The sequence below is a fragment of the Oncorhynchus gorbuscha genome, linkage group LG04 (assembly GCF_021184085.1).
Source record: "Oncorhynchus gorbuscha isolate QuinsamMale2020 ecotype Even-year linkage group LG04, OgorEven_v1.0, whole genome shotgun sequence".
NCBI classification, from domain to species: Eukaryota; Metazoa; Chordata; class Actinopteri; order Salmoniformes; family Salmonidae; genus Oncorhynchus; species Oncorhynchus gorbuscha.
This window is the reverse complement of record NC_060176.1, coordinates 50,796,035-50,816,661: the sequence shown is the minus strand read 5'-3', so window position 1 is coordinate 50,816,661 and position 20,627 is coordinate 50,796,035. Positions and strand designations below refer to the sequence as shown.

At 43.5% G+C, this 20,627-nt stretch overlaps 1 protein-coding gene across 1 annotated transcript in view; it reads left to right on the top strand.

The window, feature by feature from the left end:
- The window catches only part of LOC124034226 (synaptic vesicle glycoprotein 2C-like), a 32,392-nt gene extending 15,228 nt beyond the window's left edge, over positions 1-17,164 (top strand). The window contains exons 3-13 of the mRNA XM_046347117.1: positions 6,047-6,227; positions 8,030-8,181; positions 12,846-12,979; positions 13,760-13,849; positions 14,496-14,606; positions 14,715-14,803; positions 15,293-15,457; positions 15,759-15,892; positions 16,110-16,316; positions 16,507-16,666; positions 16,824-17,164. Coding sequence (XP_046203073.1) covers positions 6,047-6,227; positions 8,030-8,181; positions 12,846-12,979; positions 13,760-13,849; positions 14,496-14,606; positions 14,715-14,803; positions 15,293-15,457; positions 15,759-15,892; positions 16,110-16,316; positions 16,507-16,666; positions 16,824-17,007 — 1,607 coding nt within the window. The 3' untranslated portion in view covers positions 17,008-17,164. The remainder of the gene's footprint in view (positions 1-6,046; positions 6,228-8,029; positions 8,182-12,845; positions 12,980-13,759; positions 13,850-14,495; positions 14,607-14,714; positions 14,804-15,292; positions 15,458-15,758; positions 15,893-16,109; positions 16,317-16,506; positions 16,667-16,823) is intronic.
- Positions 17,165-20,627: the final 3,463 nt, after the last annotated feature.

The window sequence follows — 20,627 nt, the reverse complement described above, 5'->3', positions numbered from 1 at the left end:
TGATGATTAGGGGAATAGGAACAGCTGGGAGCAGAAACGGAACGATAGAGAGAAGAGAGAGCGAGAGAGTGAGAGAGGGAGGGAGAGAGAGAGGGATAGAAAGAGGGAAAGAACCTAATAAGACCAGCAGAGGGAAACGAATAGAATGGGGAGCACAGGGACAAGACATGATAATAAATGACAAACATGACAGTACTCCCCTATATTCAGACAGGCACGCCGTACTCCCCTATATTCAGACAGGCACGCCGTACTCCCCTATATTCAGACAGGCACGCCGTACTCCCCTATATTCAGACAGGCACGCCGTACTCCCCTATATTCAGACAGGCACGCCGTACTCCCCTATATTCAGACAGGCACGCCGTACTCCCCTATATTCAGACAGGCACGCCGTACTCCCCTATATTCAGACAGGCACGCCGTACTCCCCTATATTCAGACAGGCACGCCGTACTCCCCTATATTCAGACAGGCACGCCGTACTCCCCTATATTCAGACAGGCACGCCGTACTCCCCTATATTCAGACAGGCACGCCGTACTCCCCTATATTCAGACAGGCACAGCGTACTCCCCTATATTCAGACAGGCACGCCGTACTCCCCTATATGCAGTATGAATAGAACAGGGCAAGCGTTTTGTGTGGCGCTGAAACAGTTTACCCCTCTAAGAGTGAAGAGCATCAAAGCGTGAAATCGGAAAAGAGACCATGATGCAGCTGAGCGCTCTTACTACTCTTAGGGGGCTCCTCAGGATCTGACAGCACAAAAATCACCACCACCATGCCCCCCTCTCTCTTCACTTCCTCTCATACACCCTTTCTCTGAACTCCGTTTCCTCTCTTTTTCTTTATCTCTCACTCTCTTATTCTTCACTCCTCCTTTTTCCGAACTTCTCTCCCTCGTTCTCCTCTCACTATGCTAATTTTCTCTGCCCTTTTCTAGTTGTTTACATCCTTTTCCTTCCCCTTCTCCATCTGCCCTGTTCTCCTCCCCATTACAATTTATTTGATTATCTCTCTCTTTTTGCCCTTCATTGTCAAGTTTACAAGAGCTGCTGAATCATGATCCTTAACTGGGTGTGTGTGTGTGTTTTGCCGCACTGTTCAGCTCCAGTACCTCTCCCTTTAGGGTTTGTGTGTTGGTGCGTGTCTGACTGTTTGTTGAACATTTCCCTGTTTTGTAGATGTGTTTTGACATATCTGCGATCTATGTGAGTGCTTTGGGACAGTTGTGTCTGAGAGTTCTGATGCAGCGTGTTTTGTTTGGGACGATGTAGAGTTTCGTTGCCATGCAGTTAACCTGTCCAAATTCAAATACGGTATATTCTCTTCACTTTTGGGACCAGAGGCACACCACCCTGCATCCCACTGCTGGCTAGCCTCTGAAGCTAAACAGGGTTGGTCCTGGTCGGTCCCTGGATGGGAGACCAGATGTTGCTGAAAGTGGTGTTGGAGGGCTCGGTAGGAGGCACTCTTTCCTCGGGTCGAAAAGAAATATCCCAGGGCAGTGTAGTAGGCTGTCTTTTTTTCTGTCAAAGATTCAGTCTCGTCTCACCCTGTTGAGAGAACCCAATCACCCAGACAGTCATGTTGTTTCACCACCTCCTGCTTGGCCACAGATCACCTCATCATCACAACTCTCCTCTCTCACACCTTCTAGCACCCAACAGGGAATAGAAACACACATGTTCACCCTGCCTTTCCCCAGATATTCTAGATGTGACCTGTGTACAAATTATGTCATCTATCTCTCCAACCGCCAGGCTTCTGGGCAATAGCCTATAGAACTAGACTTTTTACACGAGAATAGACTCGGATGCCCAGGCTTTGCTCATGTGGTTTCTATACGGAAGGTAAGGTTGAAAACCTGTGACAGAGGATAACATGTGAATTCACTTGACCCACTCCCCTGCCATGACAGGACAGGGAGTGGCTACAGATAACGGGGAGCACTGAGCCACTCTGACAAACGGTCTGCCTCTAAGCTAGCCTTAACTGAGGGGTGAATGTCTATTTGGTCATATATATTCCTGTATCATTTAGTCTAGCAGTACTTTATTTAGTAACCATGTGTGATGTGTGTGGAACGAACGTTCCTAAATGCACTAGTATCATACTTCTTAGAAAGTGTGGCCAACCCTGTTTCACCACCAGATGCTCTGTCCACTGCTGCTTCCTTCTGCAGAACAGTTTGTGCAGCGTAATAATTTCTTGGGCTCTACAGGAGCAAACTAGCGCCTAGAAAAGTGCCTGGTCATAACAAGAGTAGCAGGGGACTATAGTCTGTAGACTAGAGGCTGCACAGTTAAAGAGAAATATCTTGTTGTGCAGCTTTTATGGGTACTTGTGTGTCTGAAAAGAATATAGAGGATACTAGCATATAAATATAGGTTTTGCACAACCATGTGTCGCTGGCTAAATGCTTCTAGACAGTTGGTGAATGGGACGCTGGAGTATTTCAACATAGTGATACTGTAGATGTCTTTCCCCCATGAGTCACGTTATTTCCTGGCGCCAGTGCTGAGATGATCACACCCTCAGATGCTGTGCAGTAAAACACAAAAATCAATACATGAATGAGGTATTTGGACGTCCTCTAGGGGCTATTAGACAGTATGATCATGGTTCAACTGTTTTACGGTTTTAGAAGATATCTGACATCCTAGGCTCCTTTCTCTCTTTTTGAGACAAAAGGGTTATTTGTGGGGGGGAAAGGGTTCTTCCTAGAACCATAAGGGTTCCCTTGTGGGTAGGGCTGGGAAATTCTAGGGACCTCGCCATACGATATTGTCACAATGCTTAGGTGCCGATACGATATGTATTGCGATTCTCACGATTCTGGTATTACGATTAAATACTGTGATTTTATTGCAATTTGATGTTCCAGACATATGACATATATGTCTGCTGCAGCCTCCCGAGTGGCTCAGTGGTCTAAGGCACTGCATCGCAGTTGCTAGCTGTGCCGCTAGAGATCCTGGTCTGAGTCCAGGCTCTGTCGCAGCCGGCTGCGACCGGGAGACCCATGGGGCGGCGCACAATTGGCCCAGCGTCATCCGGGTTAGGGGAGGGCTTGGCCGGCAGGGATGTCCTTGTCCCGTTGCGCTCTATCGACTCCTGTGGGCACAATGCATGCTGACACGGTCATCAGGTGTACAGTGTTTCCTCCGACACATTGGTGTGGCTGGCTTCTGAGTTAAGCGGGCATTGTGTCAAGAAGCATTGTGGCTTGGTTGGGTTGTGTTTCGGAGGATGCATGGCTCTCGACCTTCCCCACTCCCGAGTCCGTGCGGGAGTTGCAGCTATGAGGCAAGACTGAAACTACCAATCGGATACCACGAAATTGGGGAGAAAAAGGGGTCAAGTTTTAAAAAAAATGTCATTATAAAAAACATGTCTGCTGCAGAGGGAGCATGAGAATAAAAGTGCTGAAAACATGTTGGCTCACTATTTAAAAAGAAGATGGAGAGAAAGCTATATGATGCAGGTACAGCCGACTAGCGCTCGCTAACGCTACCTAGCAAAAATATAAATATATATACATTTTTTTACAAATCAATACTTGGAGTCAAAGTATCAATATAATATTGTCCAAAAAACATATAGCAATACAGTGTATGTAACTGTATAGATGTGTTCCGCCATCACTACAGAAGGGGACAAGCTGAAGAACCCTCTAAGGCTTGCAAAACAGTGTGGAGAAAAGTATGGGCAGTATTTGATATATCACTATTATTTATGTTGTCCCTTTTGTCAGGAAGAGATCAAGGAGTATGCTGTCTTCCTAATGCCTTGGCTTCAGGGCTGTATCAGATGGCCGAATGGCTTGCTGACTCTCCCCGAATCCTCATCTCAACCATTAGATCATAAAGAAGGACCTCAGATTAGCGACTATGGCCAAGTGTGAATGACCCCAGTTTGACCCCTGAAGTAAGAGAGTTAAGTCAGATCCCCGTCTATCCACAACAGTGGGGAGATGAGATCTGAATGAGGTGTATCTTGTTATACCCTGAATTGCAATGATTTGGACCAGACGTCATTGCCTCAGGCTAAATTATACCACACAATGTGTAATCAGAATATTGGCCTAATCTATCTGCAATCTGTTCTTTATTGTCATAGCGACTGAAATGTAAAATATAAATGGCAGTGCTTTTGTAATGAGAGAGCTATCCCTTAGACGCCATTTTCTGTTTACTCGTCGGTTTATCCGTCTATACCTCGGTTTCTTATTATATGGAGAGAAAAAAATGTATTTAGATGGTGTCTGAGTCCTCTTAAGGAATCCTGTTTGATGGTAATGTCTCTTGACCAGGACTTGGCAGCATTCATTCTATCAATGCATGAAATGATTCAACCCTAGAAAGATTCCAAAATGGACTGGTAGGCCATAGCAGGACTATGACTAAAGATGAACATCTGCCTGAGATTGGAGAGGGTACAGGAACAGTGGCGTTAACAATAGAGAAGGATATCTCATAGTGTTCCAAGACCATGATCAGCAGTGGGTGAAATTGATGCAGAGATCAAGTCACCCTGTACAGTGCCTTCAGAAAGTATTCACACCCCTGGATTTTTTCCCACATTTTGATGTGTTCCAGCCTGAATTTAAAATGGATTACACTGAGATGCTGTGTCACTTACACAATACCCCCTAATGTCAAAGTGGAGTTATGTTTTTAGAAATGTTTAAAAATGTATTAAAAACTAAATGCTGAAATGTCTCGAGTTAATAAGTATTCAACCCTTTTGTTATGGCAAAAGCCTATATGTTCAGGAGTAAAAAAAATGTGCTTAACAAGTCACATAATCAGTTGCATGGACTCACTCTGTGTGCAATAATAGTGTTATTTTTAAATGACTGCCCCATATCTATACCCCACATATACAATCATCTGCAAGGTCCCTAAGTCGAGCAGGGAATTTCAAGCACAGATTCAACAACAAAGACCCGGGATGTTTTCTATTGGTTCGCAAAGGGCACTGTATTACTGACCACATTCTTCATCCCATTGATTCATGTCACACTAGTGGGTCCAGGTTGATTCCTTCTGTATTCACTCATCACATCACAGTGGGGTTGAGAATGGGTTGTGTTTTACCGTAGGGACTTCATCGCTTGTATAACTCCTTATCATTCTGACACGTAACAGGAATCTAATAGTTCTTGGTGAAGGTATTTATGAAGTGTGCTCTTGGGATGTGCAAATCATTGAACACAAAACTGAAATAAAAGTTGAATCTACAGTATCATTTGGGTTATGGTTTGGGCAGCAAGGCAAGAGAGATCCTTTGTTATTCCTGCATGAGATAACGGTTTTAACAGTCAAAAGATGAGCAGGATTTATCAAGTTGTTATTCTACCAAGACATCTCCACTCTCTGGAGAAGTGGAATTTGTTACACAAAACAGAGTCGTTCAACAGATTTGGTGATTACATGTTCTTATTGATGTATGATAATCAGCACTAATGGGCCTTAATGCCGCTCCATACTTTACTGTGACAATTTTATACCCTTCACTTTTGCAGCTAGAGCCCACGGAGGGGCCATAAATCCTAATGGTTCAGTCCCAAATGGCACCCTGTTCCCTAGATAGTGCACTACTTTTGGCCAGAGCACTATGGGTCCTGGTCAAAAGGAGTGCATTAGAAAGGGAATAGGATGCCATTTAGGAAGCACTCAATGTCTCCTGGCAGGGATATGATGTCAGGTAGAGAGGGACTAGAGGTGATTATGACATTGCATATTAAAATAGCATGGGATATATATATAAAATAAAGGAAACAGTAATGTCCACTGTGTTCTGCTGAAGACGATGTGAATCCACCATTAAGATTAGCTTTATCCACCAGTCAACAATTCTTATCTACACTGTCAAATTCACACAGTATTTGTTGGTTTGTTTGAAGGTTCGATGACAATCGGTTTGAGCATTGCTTTGTGCTGTGCAAATAGATATGGTATAAATCTAAAGTATCTCTCTGTCTGTCTCTCTCTCTCTGTCTGTCTCTCTCTCTCTGTCTGTCTCTCTCTCTCTGCAGGCAGTATTGTGTACCTGGGGATGATGGTGGGGGCGTTCTTCTGGGGGGGCATGTCGGACAAGGTGGGCCGCAGACAGTGTCTGCTCATCTGCATGTGTGTGAACGGCTTCTTCGCCTTCCTCTCCTCCTTCGTTCAGGGTTATGGCATCTTCCTACTCTGCCGCGTGATCGCAGGCTTTGGGTGAGTCTATCTGACTGGGGTTACAATGGCAAGCAACATCAATGTGTTATTTCTCTTAAATAATGGGCTAGTGAATTATAATAATCCACACTAAACAAACAATTAGAAAAGTGAATTACAAATAATACTGGAGATTAAAAAATGTATTGTGAGTTGTGACATGAACAGTAGAGTAAGGACAACTGACTCAGTTTGTTCCAATTTACAAAGCTCGCTACAACCATGATGTGTCCTTTCAAGTCGTTCATCAAATGGCCCTGCAGTTCTACGTCGTTAACTCCTTAATTCCCATAGAGACTGCTTTTCACAGTAGTTAGTCATTCATTCATTATCTGTTGTTGTAAATCATCTGTTTTGGTTTCTTGAATGAATGTCTAGTTGTGGACCCCTCTGTTTACATAGACTAACTCTTGTATTTCACCCACATAACCCCTAGAGGTTTCACTCACTCCTATCTGTATCCATAATAATAAGAAGAAGAAGAATGTGTCAACCACTCTCCTGTCAGTATGGCAGTATGCTCCTAACATCCATCATGAAAGTCTTTAGTTTAGACCAACTAGGCTGTGTCAGTGATAACAGGGGATTTACTGTAATATATTTACTGTAATATAGGGGCTTTGTAAACACGTCTTCTACTTGGAGTGGATGAATGATTTTAACATTGCTGGTAAAATGCTTTACAAGACTCAAAAACAAAACAATTAGCACAAAATAATTCCCCTCATTCGTCAAATTAATTTGAAAAAGTTCAAGCAAAAAGTGCACAAGAATTCTAAAAGCAATATCTCAGCAAACAACATTCAGTCCTTTCTTACAGTCTTGCACTCGCTGATTCTGGTGTCTCATTCAATCAGATGTGTTTTTGTCAAGGTTTCCCCTGGCTTGACAAATCCTAGGGACGTTTCCTTAGCCATCACTGTCGTCATGCCACACTGGCTTTTGGTAAGCGTTTAGTGAAAGGCTCTGTGACAAATGATTGTCTGAAATGTGCTTCTGGGGCATTTAAAAAGCAGCCTTATGATGGACAAGTGACATTTGGAAACTACTGTACTAGCCCAGTACGACCATCCTGATCTCGCGAGCTTACATTCTATTTCGCTACACAAGGCAACAAAACAAAAGCGCAGCAGGATAGTGGAGACGTCTTTACAGCACCGTTTCTGAATGTCCATATTGTTATTCACTGGCTGCATGGCCTCTAGCCTCACATGTCTAGCAATGTAAGAACAGAGCATTGATTTATAGAGAGAAAATATTGGAGGGGTGTAACGGTCCCTGTCAAAAGCTCATTTACTAATTGCCTCCCGCTCCTCTCCCCAGAGGGACTCAATGTAATTGAAAAGGCTTGCCAGCCAAACTGCCTTCTGTTGGAGTCATGGACGACTGGCTTCAAGCCTAATGGTTAACTGGAAAGCCAAGGAAATGCCCTTTTGGCAAAGTTGGCTTATTTTCAGGAAAATTGTTGGAGTGTTTGTTTCTATTGTCTACTTTTACAGTAGTAAAAACTGTTCCAGCTGCGTCACGTCTGAACAATACAAAAGGTTCCTCAGAGAAAATAAAGGCCCCACAAAATATTTTTTTTAAATAACAAAAAACAAACAGATTTTTGTCGTTGTTGCAGCAATGTACTATAGATATAGTTCATTTTTCATGGGTCAACTGAATTTGTAGGTGTTAAGAAAATGTTACCTTCGCATAATCCGTGTGGCTCTACTCGTTGTCCTATGGCATATCATCTTCTGGTGCATTGCGCCACCAAGTAATTAAGCAACTCATTGTCCTGTCCTTGTCTCCTTCAGAACAGGGGGAGTTGTACCCATCGTCTTCTCCTTATTTGCGGAGGTGCTGTCCAGAGAGAAGAGAGGGGAGCACCTGAGCTGGCTCTGCATGTTCTGGATGATAGGAGAGATCTATGCTTCAGCCATGGCCTGGGCCATTATACCACACTACGGTAAGTAGTATACTGTTATACCACATTAACGCACCACGGTGACTCACCAGGACTAGTTCACACTCACACAGGTGGAATGAACACATCATAGGCATTTTAGTAACAAAACCTTCTTGGTTAGATGGTTATGATGCCCCTGAATGTGGTAGAATAACTTGACATTGTACAGTTTACAAAGTAAAAACAAATCGAACAATGGGACACAATGTTAAAACTTACTGCACAAATCCAGGTTGGCAGAGTATTACCAGCGGAACGTTTAGCTGTGACCGTGGGTGAAGGTGCCAGTTTGCCCTGCTGGCGCATCAACTAAGTGGCTGCAGACCGGGAGAGGGACAGTTGAAGTGATTAATGTAGGCCTGGAAACCACGGGGATACACATACAGGCACACATAGGGATATTTAAAGGATGAAGGCGTAACGGTGGGAGATAGGAGACTGTGATTTACAACCGCTACACTGGAAATAAGCTGCACTCATCAATAAAGAAAAGGGGAAAGGCTTGAAAATGGGCTTTCTTCTCTCTCTTCCTCACACTATATCAATCTCTCCCACCACCCGTATCTCTGTCTGAGCCTATTTCTCTCTGCTCATCTTCTTTCCCTCTCACTCCTTTCTTTCTGTCCCTCTCTTTCCTCCCCCTCTTTCACTGTCTCCCAATGTCTCTTCCAACCACTTCTTACTGTCCCTCCCTCCCTCCCTGTCCCTCCTCTCCTTCTCTCTGTCTGGGGATGTTCTTCTTGATCAAGCATAATTAGCTTTTTCTTCTTGCTCTAACCTAATGGGACAAAGCTACAGCTAGCCATGATTTATGGTCGAGCCGTGTTTTAGCCCAGCCATGGGGGACGACAGTGAGAGGCTTCATGGAGGATATTTCACTGTGCCGGCCGTGCTGAGCCACTGAAATGCCTGTTGGTACAAATAGTGACTGCACTGTAGACATTGAAGGAAATGATACCTGAATCAGTGGGGGTTCATTTAAGATTTCAGATCATTGAGCTGCTTTGAGGAAAATCCACAGTTTCTCTTTATTGTGCAGTGGCTATAGAGGAGGGCTATACACACACACACACACACACACACACACACACACACACACACACACACACACACACACACACACACACACACACACACACACACACACACACACACACACACACACACACACACACACACACACACACACACACACACACACACACTCTGATAAACCCAGTGAGTCTCACTGAGAAAGCTCTGCTGTCAGGTCTGCAGATATCCCTCTGAAGGCTTGATAGTAAACCCACTCTGCTCTCATTCCTTCTGACACACACTCTCTCTTTCCTCTCTCCATATCCTCTCCCTTTCTATCCTTTATCTCCCCCCTTATCTCCCTCCCCCTTTATCCCCCCCACCCCCTCTCTCTGAGCGTGCCCTGCATACTCCAACAATTTTGGGTGATTTTTATGTTCTCTCCAACTGCCGCAGTGCCCGCCAACAGCGATGTGGCTGAGGAGCCTGAGGTGTAGTCTTTTGTCTCATATAGAAACAGATAATGATGGATTACCACACATCTACCACCTCATTGGTGTTTAATACTCCATTAAAGTTGTTTATATACCTCCTCACTTGTCTTCAACACTCTGCAGCTCCTAATGTCTTCTAAAGCCTCATGACAAAGACACAGATGGAGCCTACAGAAGCCTGAATCAGCCCGGAGAGATCTCCGTCATACTGCAGGCTTTAGTTACACTACTAGGGGTCTCGCTCTCCCTCTCTCCCTCCATCCATCCACTTAGTCAATTATGTACATTATCCCAGTAATGACATTTTCAATGGCTAAAAAGACACTAACCCTCCGGGGCTGACAGCACAGCTATATCCCCATAGATAAGGCAATCACTGCAGCACATCAAATCTCACACACACACACACACACACACACACACACACACACACACACACACACACACACACACACACACACACACACACACACACACACACACACACACACACACACACACACACACACACACACACACACACACACACACACACATTACCATCAGCATACATGTGTCATGTTAACACGTACACACACATGTGCAAGCGCGCACAGACACACAGAGTCCATGCATTCACACCAACACACACATGCACAAGACCCTGAATGTAAGGAATTGAGATTGCCTTCAAGGTAGTCACTGGGAATCCTTGACATCCTCCCACACACACCTACAGGATAGTGGCATTACTCAGCGCACAACTACAATAACATCCCAGCAGTTCTATACATTAACGCTTACAAACACGGTGTGTGGATGACTCCGATGCATGCACAGAATGATGTACAGCCCCTGCCATACACGTGTGGTTTGAGAGAGATGATCTGTGTATGACAGCCTTTCTTCAAGTCTGGCTTTATTTCCACAGTGGTTCATAAGCAGCGGTGGTATCAATCTGCCATTAGGTTCATTTCTAGCACTCATTTCCTTGCATTAACATTAACAGTGCTGATGGATAATGGGGTTAGTCCTTTAAATCGTGTTAAAAAGAAAAAGGCCTGATCCAGAGGGAGAGACGTGGGAGGTCACGACTAACATCCCTCTTCTCCCTCCTTCCCCAAATAGGAACAGGGAACATAAGCACACACACACATTGCATTAGCCCTCTTACACTAATGTACACTCCCACACACTGAAGAACAGTCATTGTCAGTAAAAAGGAGATAAGGAGAACAAAAATATTCCTCTTCATTGTTTTGGATTTACCCTGTTACTGTAGTTCTCAGCTACAGTGTTTATAGTGTACATACCGCATGTGGATTTGTGTTAATTCTGTGTCCTGTTTATTGTCGGTCTATATATCCTGTTTATCATCGGTCTGTATATCCCGCTTAACGTCTGTCTGTATATCCTGTTTATCTGTCTGTATATAACCTGTCTTTATCTGTTTATCGGTCTGTATATGCTTATCATCTGTCTATATATCCTGCTTATCATCTGTCTGTATATCCTGCTTATCATCTGTCTGTATATCCTGTTTATCGTCTGTCTGTATGTCCTGCTTATCATCTGTCTGTATGTCCTGCTTATCATCTGTCTGTATGTCCTGTTTATCATCTGTCTATATATCATGTTTATCATCTGTCTGTATGTCCTGCTTATCATCTGTCTGTATATCCTGTTTATCGTCTGTCTGTATGTCCTGCTTATCATCTGTCTGTATGTCCTGCTTATCATCTGTCTGTATGTCCTGTTTATCGTCTGTCTGTATGTCCTGTTTATCATCTGTCTATATATCATGTTTATTGTGGCGGCACCACAAATTCCTGTACATACAAATTTATTTGGCGAATAAAGGTGATTCAGAAAATATTTTACTTTCTCGATGTTCCATCAAATTTTCAGTAAGATCCATTAAAGTGGGCAACAAATTTGATATTTATAAACTATTTCACAGAATGTATGAAGCACACATTTAAGGGTTTGAAGGTTTCTACTGTGCCTAAGGGAAAGCGCTATGAAATTACAGTGCTGTACATGGGTCGCTCAGTGTTGAGGCTAAGATTATTTACATGGCTGTGTACTATTACAATGATTGAGGATAGATATAATTGAAGGCTACAGCAACCTTTTCCAGCTCGAGGACATAATTAGTCCGGCACGTTCCTTTCCAATGGTAAAGGTGCAAAAAGGTGAAGGAATTCAGAAATGACATTGTTTGTAGCACGACCCACAGAGTTCTTAAACTACGGTGCTCCACATGGTCTAATGTGCCAGTAAATCAGCACAATCTAATTTTTTGTTTTTTCAAATTGGAGCCATCTTGGAGGTAGAATTGGGATCATGTATACTGTGATAATGCCGATACAAAAAAAGAGTAACGTAGAGCAATGTACAATAAGGCAAACATAGCAAATGAGGTAAGTTGTAAGTACATGGGGGCCGCCATCTTTATGCACCTTCGCTGTTGAATAGTCCAGAAAATGACTTTACAATGTGCTGAGATAAGTGGCATTTAGAGAGGGGAATTGGAAATTGATTGTGTGTGTGCATGTGTTTGTGTATGTGAGAATATGCGTGTGTGTGTGTGTGTGTGTGTGTGTGTGTGTGTGTGTGTGTGTGTGTGTGTGTGTGTGTGTGTGTGTGTGTGTGTGTGTGTGTGTGTGTGTGTGTGTGTGTGTGTGTGTGTGTGTGTGTGTGTGTGTGTTACTGCTATGAAGATGAATTGGACATAGTCTCTACCTGTGGGATGAGATCAGGTACAACATGATTTAACTTAAATGTCCTTTCCTTCCTTTCTTTATTTGTTTGCTTTGTGTGTTGCACTTTCCTCTGTGTGTGGTCTTCTGGAATATACCCCATAGAAATTGTGCAAATAGAACAGACGTCACATCACCAAGGGAAGCAACAGTCAGTTGCCCACAAGTAACTTAAAAGACCCACTCCTGTGACATTTTTGAACTACTATGAACGGAGACCAACAACAAGCTGAATATTGTATGAATTGAAAAATCGAAGCTCCCTCTCTTGAGAATGTGACCATTATGTAAAACATGCTGATGTGTTCTCTTGTGTCTGATTGTTTAATGATGTATCGTGTGTGATTGGTTGCTGATGTGTTCTCTCGTGTGTGATTGGTTGCTGATGTGTTCTCTCGTGTGTGATTGGTTGCAGGCTGGAGTTTCAGTATGGGTTCTGCCTACCAGTTCCACAGTTGGAGAGTGTTTGTGGTCGTCTGCGCCCTGCCCTGCGTTTGTGCTGTTGTGGCTCTCACTTTCATGCCCGAGAGCCCCAGGTTTTACCTGGAGGTAAAGTAAAGCGTTATGGGAAATGGGGTTTTAGGGAGAGTGCCTGCCCCTCACAGACTATGTCTGTGTGTGGGCATGGATGGTCAGCTTTTCAATTCAATAGTTCCAGTTCTGAACAGTATAGGCAACTAATAGAATGTAGACCAATCCCAGATAGACATATAGCCTATATAATTGGTTATTTAAGTCTGATGATAGTGCAAGGATTGGTTATCATTAACCCAGGGCCCTATAGCAGCTTAGGTCCCTATAGCATCTATTTCCTCAGAAAACCATTGAAGAGGGTACATTATCCTAGGTTACTATAATGCTTAAGTGTGTTCATGACAGTGGGTGCTGAGGAGTATTTTATTTGTTTTTGCTCAGTCTGATTGGGTGGGCCTGGCAGGGCCTGGCTTCCCAGTGGGTGGGCCTGTGTCCACCCAGGCCCACACATGACTATGCCCCTCGTTCATGAAAGTTGGAAATGCTTTGTTCTTCAACAGCAAGGCCTATGAGGCAAACAGTTAGTCAGCCTAAAGCTTCAGCAGCAGAGGTCTGGGCTACATGGCACGCCATTTTGCATGTTTTGTCGAAGATGGCAAATAATAATAAACTAACGACGGTGACAGTTGGCTCCGCCTGTTACTGTAGGAGAATTATACTTTGAAGTAAAATGAGTCATCATTGTCGTGACTCCTGTCATCTCAGCCCATCTCCTCCCTGCGTGAGCATGGCTGTCACGGAGGAGTGCTCCCGGTTGTCTCTCCGTTAATCCCGTTTAATTCTCCCTCCTGTCAGGTGGGGAAGCACGACGAGGCTTGGATGATCCTCAAGCAGATCCATGACACCAACATGCGAGCGCGTGGGCAGCCGGAGAAAGTCTTCACCGTGAGTGTTTTCCCGCCTCGGCTCTTGCTTTGTTCACGCAGTAGAAAAACGAAGGCTTATAACCGCCAGCGCTGCGACTTGTTTAAATATGTGCCGAGTATAATATCAATGATATGAAAAGGTTTTGAAAGGTATTTTGTGCCATTCAAATACGCAATGCCCGAGGCGCGCCCGGAAACAGCACCCCAGTCAATCTACATTTAGAGCTTTTCATTTGGTGTCAGATGTCCTGTCTCTGGAAGTGAACTAAAGCCCTTGCAAATCTCATGATACATCTGTAGCCTATATTTTAAGATGCAGGTTTTTGCTGCTAATGCAATAGCATAAGGGCTCAATCAATCTTGAATTGCAAAACTTGCCTATCAAGTTGCATAGCCTACCTTTTTCCATAGAAACATTTAAAAGCAATGCAGAATAGTTGTAGATACTGTAAGAGAACCAGGTAAATTCCAATTCCTCGAGGAGCTTCCAGGGCCCGAGTTTCCTTGTACCACCCACAGATATCCAATGAATGGACCACAGCCACAGACCACCTTCCAGTCACATTTCTCCACCAGCAGTAGCCTACAAGAAAGAAACAGCAGAAACATGACTTTTGATGTAATTATGTTATTAAAAACTCAATTTCCCATAATTCCCATCCCAGGTGAACAGAATCAAGATCCCCAAGCATTTGGATGAGCTGGTGGAGATTAAATCAGAGTCGGGGAACCCAGTCTCCAAGGCCCTCTTCAGGTCCAAGACAGAGCTATGTGGGGTGGGTTTTCTCTGTTGGCTCGCTAGATGGCCATGATGGAAGCGGCATTATCCTGCACTGCACTCTCACAAATCATTATTGATGCATCTCTCTTGTTTCTCCACACAGATCTGGGTTAACTTTATGAAGTGTTTCGACTACCCTCTGAAAGAAAGCACTATCAAGCTAGCTATTGTGTGGTTTACTCTGTCCTTTGGGTAAGTTTTTCTATTGTAATGACTCCCGCTCCCTCCCTCTCTCCTGATAGAAAGGTCCGGTTCTTAATTTAGAGCTGTAGGAGTAAGAATAGGCCAACTTCTTTCGTCAGGAAATGGCATAGACTTTTGCGCTTGCAGCCACATTGCATTTCTGTCAGCTGTCCAACGTGGTAGCAGAGGTCGCAGCTCCCTGCTCTCAGGAGAACTACTGAATCAATATGCTTTCATTGGCCTCTCCTCTCAGTGTGACAGGGTGGGAATTCAAGCAGCCTGAGAAGAAAATAACACTCCTGGAAACCCAACAGAAACCGTGTATTCTACCCCTATAGTTCCTATACATTTCAACTGGCTCCTATGTATAAACATGGATTTCTTTCTATTTGTTAACCTATATCCACTAAAGTGACTCCCTACGCCAAATTCCCTGTGGGTACGTACATAACCTAACCTTTATGTTGGTGATGACACTGTGTGCGTCTGTGGATCCAGGTACTACGGCCTGTCTGTGTGGTTCCCTGACGTCATCAAGCACCTCCAGGCAGATGACTACGCCTCCAAGGTGAAGATCCACAGCAACGAACACATCGAGGACTTCACCTTCAACTTCACCATGGAGAACCAGATCCACACCAATGGTGTCTTCATCAACGACAGGTAGGGAAGAAAGAGAAAACTCTTCCAACATTAATGCTGAACAAGCAGTTATAACTGCATCCTCAATGAAAATGGGCCGGATGGACTAAAATGGAGTATGGATGGAAATGTGAGTCATTACTATGGTGCTTTTATATTAATCTGGCATGTTGTCTTATCTGCTTTGTCTCTGTCAACTAGATGAGATGAGTAAATGTTGAATACAGAATCGACAAGGATTTCTCTGTAAAAGGAACATGACATGTAGGCATTCGTAACTAACCATGTCCACACATACACTTTCCTCTGTTGAACCGTCCAGATTTGTTAATATGAAGTTGAAGTCCATCACCTTCATTGACTCCACCTTCCGTAACTGCTACTTTGACGACGTGACCTCGGTGGGATCCTACTTCCGGAACTGTACCTTCATCGAGGCGTTCTTCTACAACACTGGTAAGACAGACAAACAGAACCAGAAAGAGCACAGGGGCATTTCTGGGCCACGGTGAAGAATCCAGAAGGATCAATGTCAGGCTTGACCTGTTCTCCTTTCTTTCATACTTCCTTTTTTGTAAAGACATAGTTTCGACGGGCTGAAAAATGTTTGCTAGGTATTGTCCTTTCTTTGCTACAGTCTCAGTCATGCCTATATTCCTGTTTGTGATGGCAGACATCGATGACTCCAAACTGATAGATGACACAGAGGTGATCAACAGCACGTTTCACCACAACAAGACGGGCTGTCAGATGACATTTGACGACGACTACAGCGCCTACTGGGTCTACTTCATCAACTTCCTTGGAACTCTGGCTGTTCTGCCCGGCAACATCGTCTCGGCACTGCTCATGGATAAAATCGGACGCCTTTCCATGTTAGGTATGTACAGGGATAGTTTGCAAAGTCCTTTCTGAGGGCTGCCTTTGTTATGAGCATGACTGTATCAGGTTGTTCAAATAAGAAAAGGATGTTGTGTGTCTGTGTCTGTGTGCGTCTGCGTGCGTCTGCGTGTGTGTGTCTGCGTGCATCTGTGTGTGTGTCTGCACGTGTGTGTGTGTGTGTGTTATAGGTGGCTCCATGGTTCTGTCAGGGATCAGTTGTTTCTTCCTGTGGTTCGGCACCAGTGAGTCGATGATGATCTTCATGCTGTGCCTTTACAACGGCCTGAGCATATCAGCCTGGAACTCACTGGACGTGGTCACCACAGAGTCCTTCCCTACAGATAGAAGGTATAGTTAGCAAGAAAATATAAATGATCCATTCCTATCTGCATACACAACAAGCATGAAAAAACAAAGACATACATATAAAACTCCTGTAAATCACTAAAAGACTTTCCAATCTCCCCCCCTTCTCTCTCTCTCTCTCTCTCTCTCTCTGTGTCAGAGGGACAGGTTTTGGGTTCTGTAACGCTTTGTGTAAGCTGGCTGCAGTGCTGGGAAACCTCATCTTTGGTTCTCTGGTTGGCATCACCAAGTCCATCCCCATCCTCCTGGCCTCATCTGTGCTGGTGTGTGGTGGCCTGGTGGGGCTCCGGCTGCCTGATACCAGGGCCAACGTACTCATGTAGCCCCAGGAAGGACCACCTGGCCTGTGGAAGACTTGGGCCAAACCTGGTGCAAAGGGTTTGCTTCAAACATGTCCTATGGATGTTTGAGATTTGATTTGCTTATTGCCGCTTGTGGTCTCAAAGGGAGTTCAATTGCATAACTCCCCACCCCCACCCCATATTGCTACAAAACAGTATATCTACTTTCACTTTATCAATTTATGTATGTACAAGACACAACCCAAGCTCCAGACCATCCCCTGGTGTCAAAGGGAAACTCCTATTTATTATTGAATGTAATATTTGGGGATGTCACAACGCCCCTTCCAGGATGGAATGATGTCACTCAATATTTTCATGTTATTTCATCATGATATAATCATAAGAGTTAGTGGGGTATATATTTTAGTGAAGCTTGTGGTGAGCATTGTTCAGGTGAATTGATGGTCAGTTGTTCTTGACTGATTGATGGCCAGGCCATTGCCTGTGGATTATGTCCATCCATCCCTGTATAGTACTGGCTGTGAAGGGAACTACTGTATAATGGGTCCTGTAGTTGGCTGAAGTAGACTCTATATCAGTGTCAAGGCCTGTTTGCCATGAGCTGGCTTGTGAAGTCAGTACTGAGCTGGTGCTATGTGAGTTATATAGATGTCAGTAGCGCCTGTTGCTTTGTATCTTATGAGCAGTAGCTTCCAGGCATGTTTGTCTGGAGTCATTGCAGGGGCAGGGTTAGTGCTGTACATATGAATGCGTTCTTATTAGGCCAGGACAGATGGGGAGAGAGGGGATAACAAGCTGTTCTGAGCACAGCCACCATGCAGTGGGAGAGACGGGGGAATAGATGATCAGAAAGACTGGAGACCACACAGCTGCAACACAGCTGGCCTAGACAGACAGGCCAAGGGAGAGAACAAGGGTATTTCTGGGCCACCGAGTGTAGATGGATCTTTGTCAGGCTTGACGTGTTCTTACATAATGTTTCACTTGTAATGTCTGCTAGATATACGCACATACCCTGAACTGTCAACCATGAAGAGTCATGGTGATGGACAGGTCTTAACTAAGCTAAGCTTCTCCCAGATAACATCTGAAACTATAATAATGTGTTTGTTGTCAGTTGTGGCTATTTATTTATTAGTTTACACTGACAGATGCATAAAGATGTGTTTTTATTACAGTGTTCTGCCCCACTCTACCACAGTCATATATAAACACTCAATGTCAAAGCCCTTTGCACCAGCTCTCTAGGCCATAATGAATAACTTGATTTGTTGTTATTTGAAGTGTACATACTAAATGTATCAATATGTTAATATTTATGTTTTCTTTTGCGGGTATGTATCTACAGCTGTTCTAAAGAATTTTGGGGGAAAATGTAAGAATCCAATTTTTTTGTATCTACTCTTGTTCTCCACTTCTCCTATGTGTTGTATTGTATGCAGGCTTCCTGATTGGGATGTATTTATGTTCAGCCTTTGATTTGGCGTTTCTCTTCGGCACTGACTTTGTAATGACATGTCAGGCTGCTTCCTTTTCAAGATACTGAATGGCCTTTTTTTTAAATGTGCCTCTTCTTCACCGGAGCGTTCTCCTCATAGACAACTGAACAGGAGACTGAAGGGTACAGGAGGTAAACAGGAAGTGAACTCTGTGTGTGTGATGTCCCTTCTCACTACGGTCAACATTTTCAAGTACTGTACATCATCACATTGTGACGTGTAAAAGGTTCAACCTCCATATCTGTTTAAAAAAAGATGCCCTCCCCTCAGATGAAGTTGGAAGACAATATTTTTAAACTGGATTGGAAAATATCAAATGTTATTTAAAGCAATAAGTAAGCAGTAAGTAAGTTAGTAACTGCTTGCATAAGAGTGACCCCCCCCCCCCTCACAAGATGTAATTGAAGTGAAACAACGTGAAAACAACGTTGATTCAACCAGTGTGTGCCCAGTGGGAATGCATTTGCGTGGATATTTTAAGCAATATTTAAACAGTTTTACAACAATGAGTAAACTATTCCAGTGCTTGTTATTAAAAAAAACCCACCTGTGACAATTTGGAAGACATTTTGGAATCAGTAACAAAACAGTATTTTTCAAAATGTTGTACACATAATTCAGTACGTAGCACATGTATAAATCTTTTCACTGTATAATGGCATTTCATTAGTGCTGTACACTGCATAATGTTGCAGTCTCTAAATTCTCACCCAAAGTTGACAAATGCGTCTGACGTTGATAAGGCATCCTGCAGGTAGCTGTCGTTACTGTAAGCAGTATGATTACCAGACCTCAGTCACAGGTCTACATCTCTACATGGCTCCGTAGTATTATCTATGGCTTACTGCCTGTGTAGCTCTCCTGTTCCCGTGTGTGTTGTAGCTGTGAGTATATTGTAGTGTTCGTAGTCCACTGTATCAAAACTGCGGTCTGCTTGCCCCCTCCTTATTTTAGCTTTACATCATCTCGGATATGGTCAAGTCTGTTTGCTGATTGTTTGCTTCTTGGTATGCACTACAAATGATCAACCGCTGACTTGTTGATGATTTCATGATTTTATAAGTGATGACATAATCAATGGAACTTGAGTATTTATAGTAGTAGTAACAACATTCTGATTGGGCTTGTGTCAAACCAAAGCTACTGACTGACTACTGTTACCATCTCAGCAGTGTAGTGCATACTATAAGATACCAGTTATTTATGAACAAGGGTTGCAGCTGTATGGTGGTACTGGATGTGTTAAACCTAGCGTCTTAGCCTAAATTGTGACAGCATTGCCTGTGGTATCTTACAAAGGATAAATAAGTATCTCTTTTTTTGTGTGGGTGTGTGGTTTGGCTTCACTATCATTGTGGGGACCAGAAGTCCTCACAAGGATAGTAAAAACAAGGGAAATCTGGACAGGTATGGACATTTCGCCAGTCCCCACAAGGAAAATTCCTATGTTTGGCTTAGAGGTTAGGTTAGGGATAAGAGTTAGGGTTAGGCTTAGTTTTAGGGTTAAAGTTAGAGTTAGGTTAAGGGTTAGGGAAAATAGGATTTTGAAAGGGAATAAATAGTTTGGTTCCCACAAGGATAGTAAAACAAATGTGTGTGTGTGTAAGTATTGTACATATCTATGCTGTAGTTGGTGGACTTTGAGTTAAATCTGTATGCTTTTTGATTGACTGATGCCTCTCCAGCTGTGTTCAAGCGATAAATCCATCTATCCATGTTCTACGTCTGTGTTTCCTTGGCTTAAAGCCACATGTCCTCTACTACTGTGTGTACAAACTTGCATGTGTGTATGAAACTTCTCTTTTTTTGTGCTCAACTTTGGTCTTATTGTATTCTTCTGCCAGAAGAAGAGAAAATGTAGATTTTTGGAAGAAAAAAAGTGAATGTATCACTCGTCAGTTTTTTGGGGACATTTTTTTAAGTGAACAATGGTGTGGGCTCAGATGAACAAAGGTGTGGGCTCAGATGAACAAAGGTGTGGGTTCAGGTGAACAAATGTGTGGGTTCAGATGAACAAAGGGGTGTACATTATTGTGAAGGGCATGCCAATTGTGGGATGACTGTGAAGCTGAGTAGAGAAACATTTGCCAAATGATGCCCTGTGAATATTGTTTTAATTAAAGGAGAATGGCAGGAATT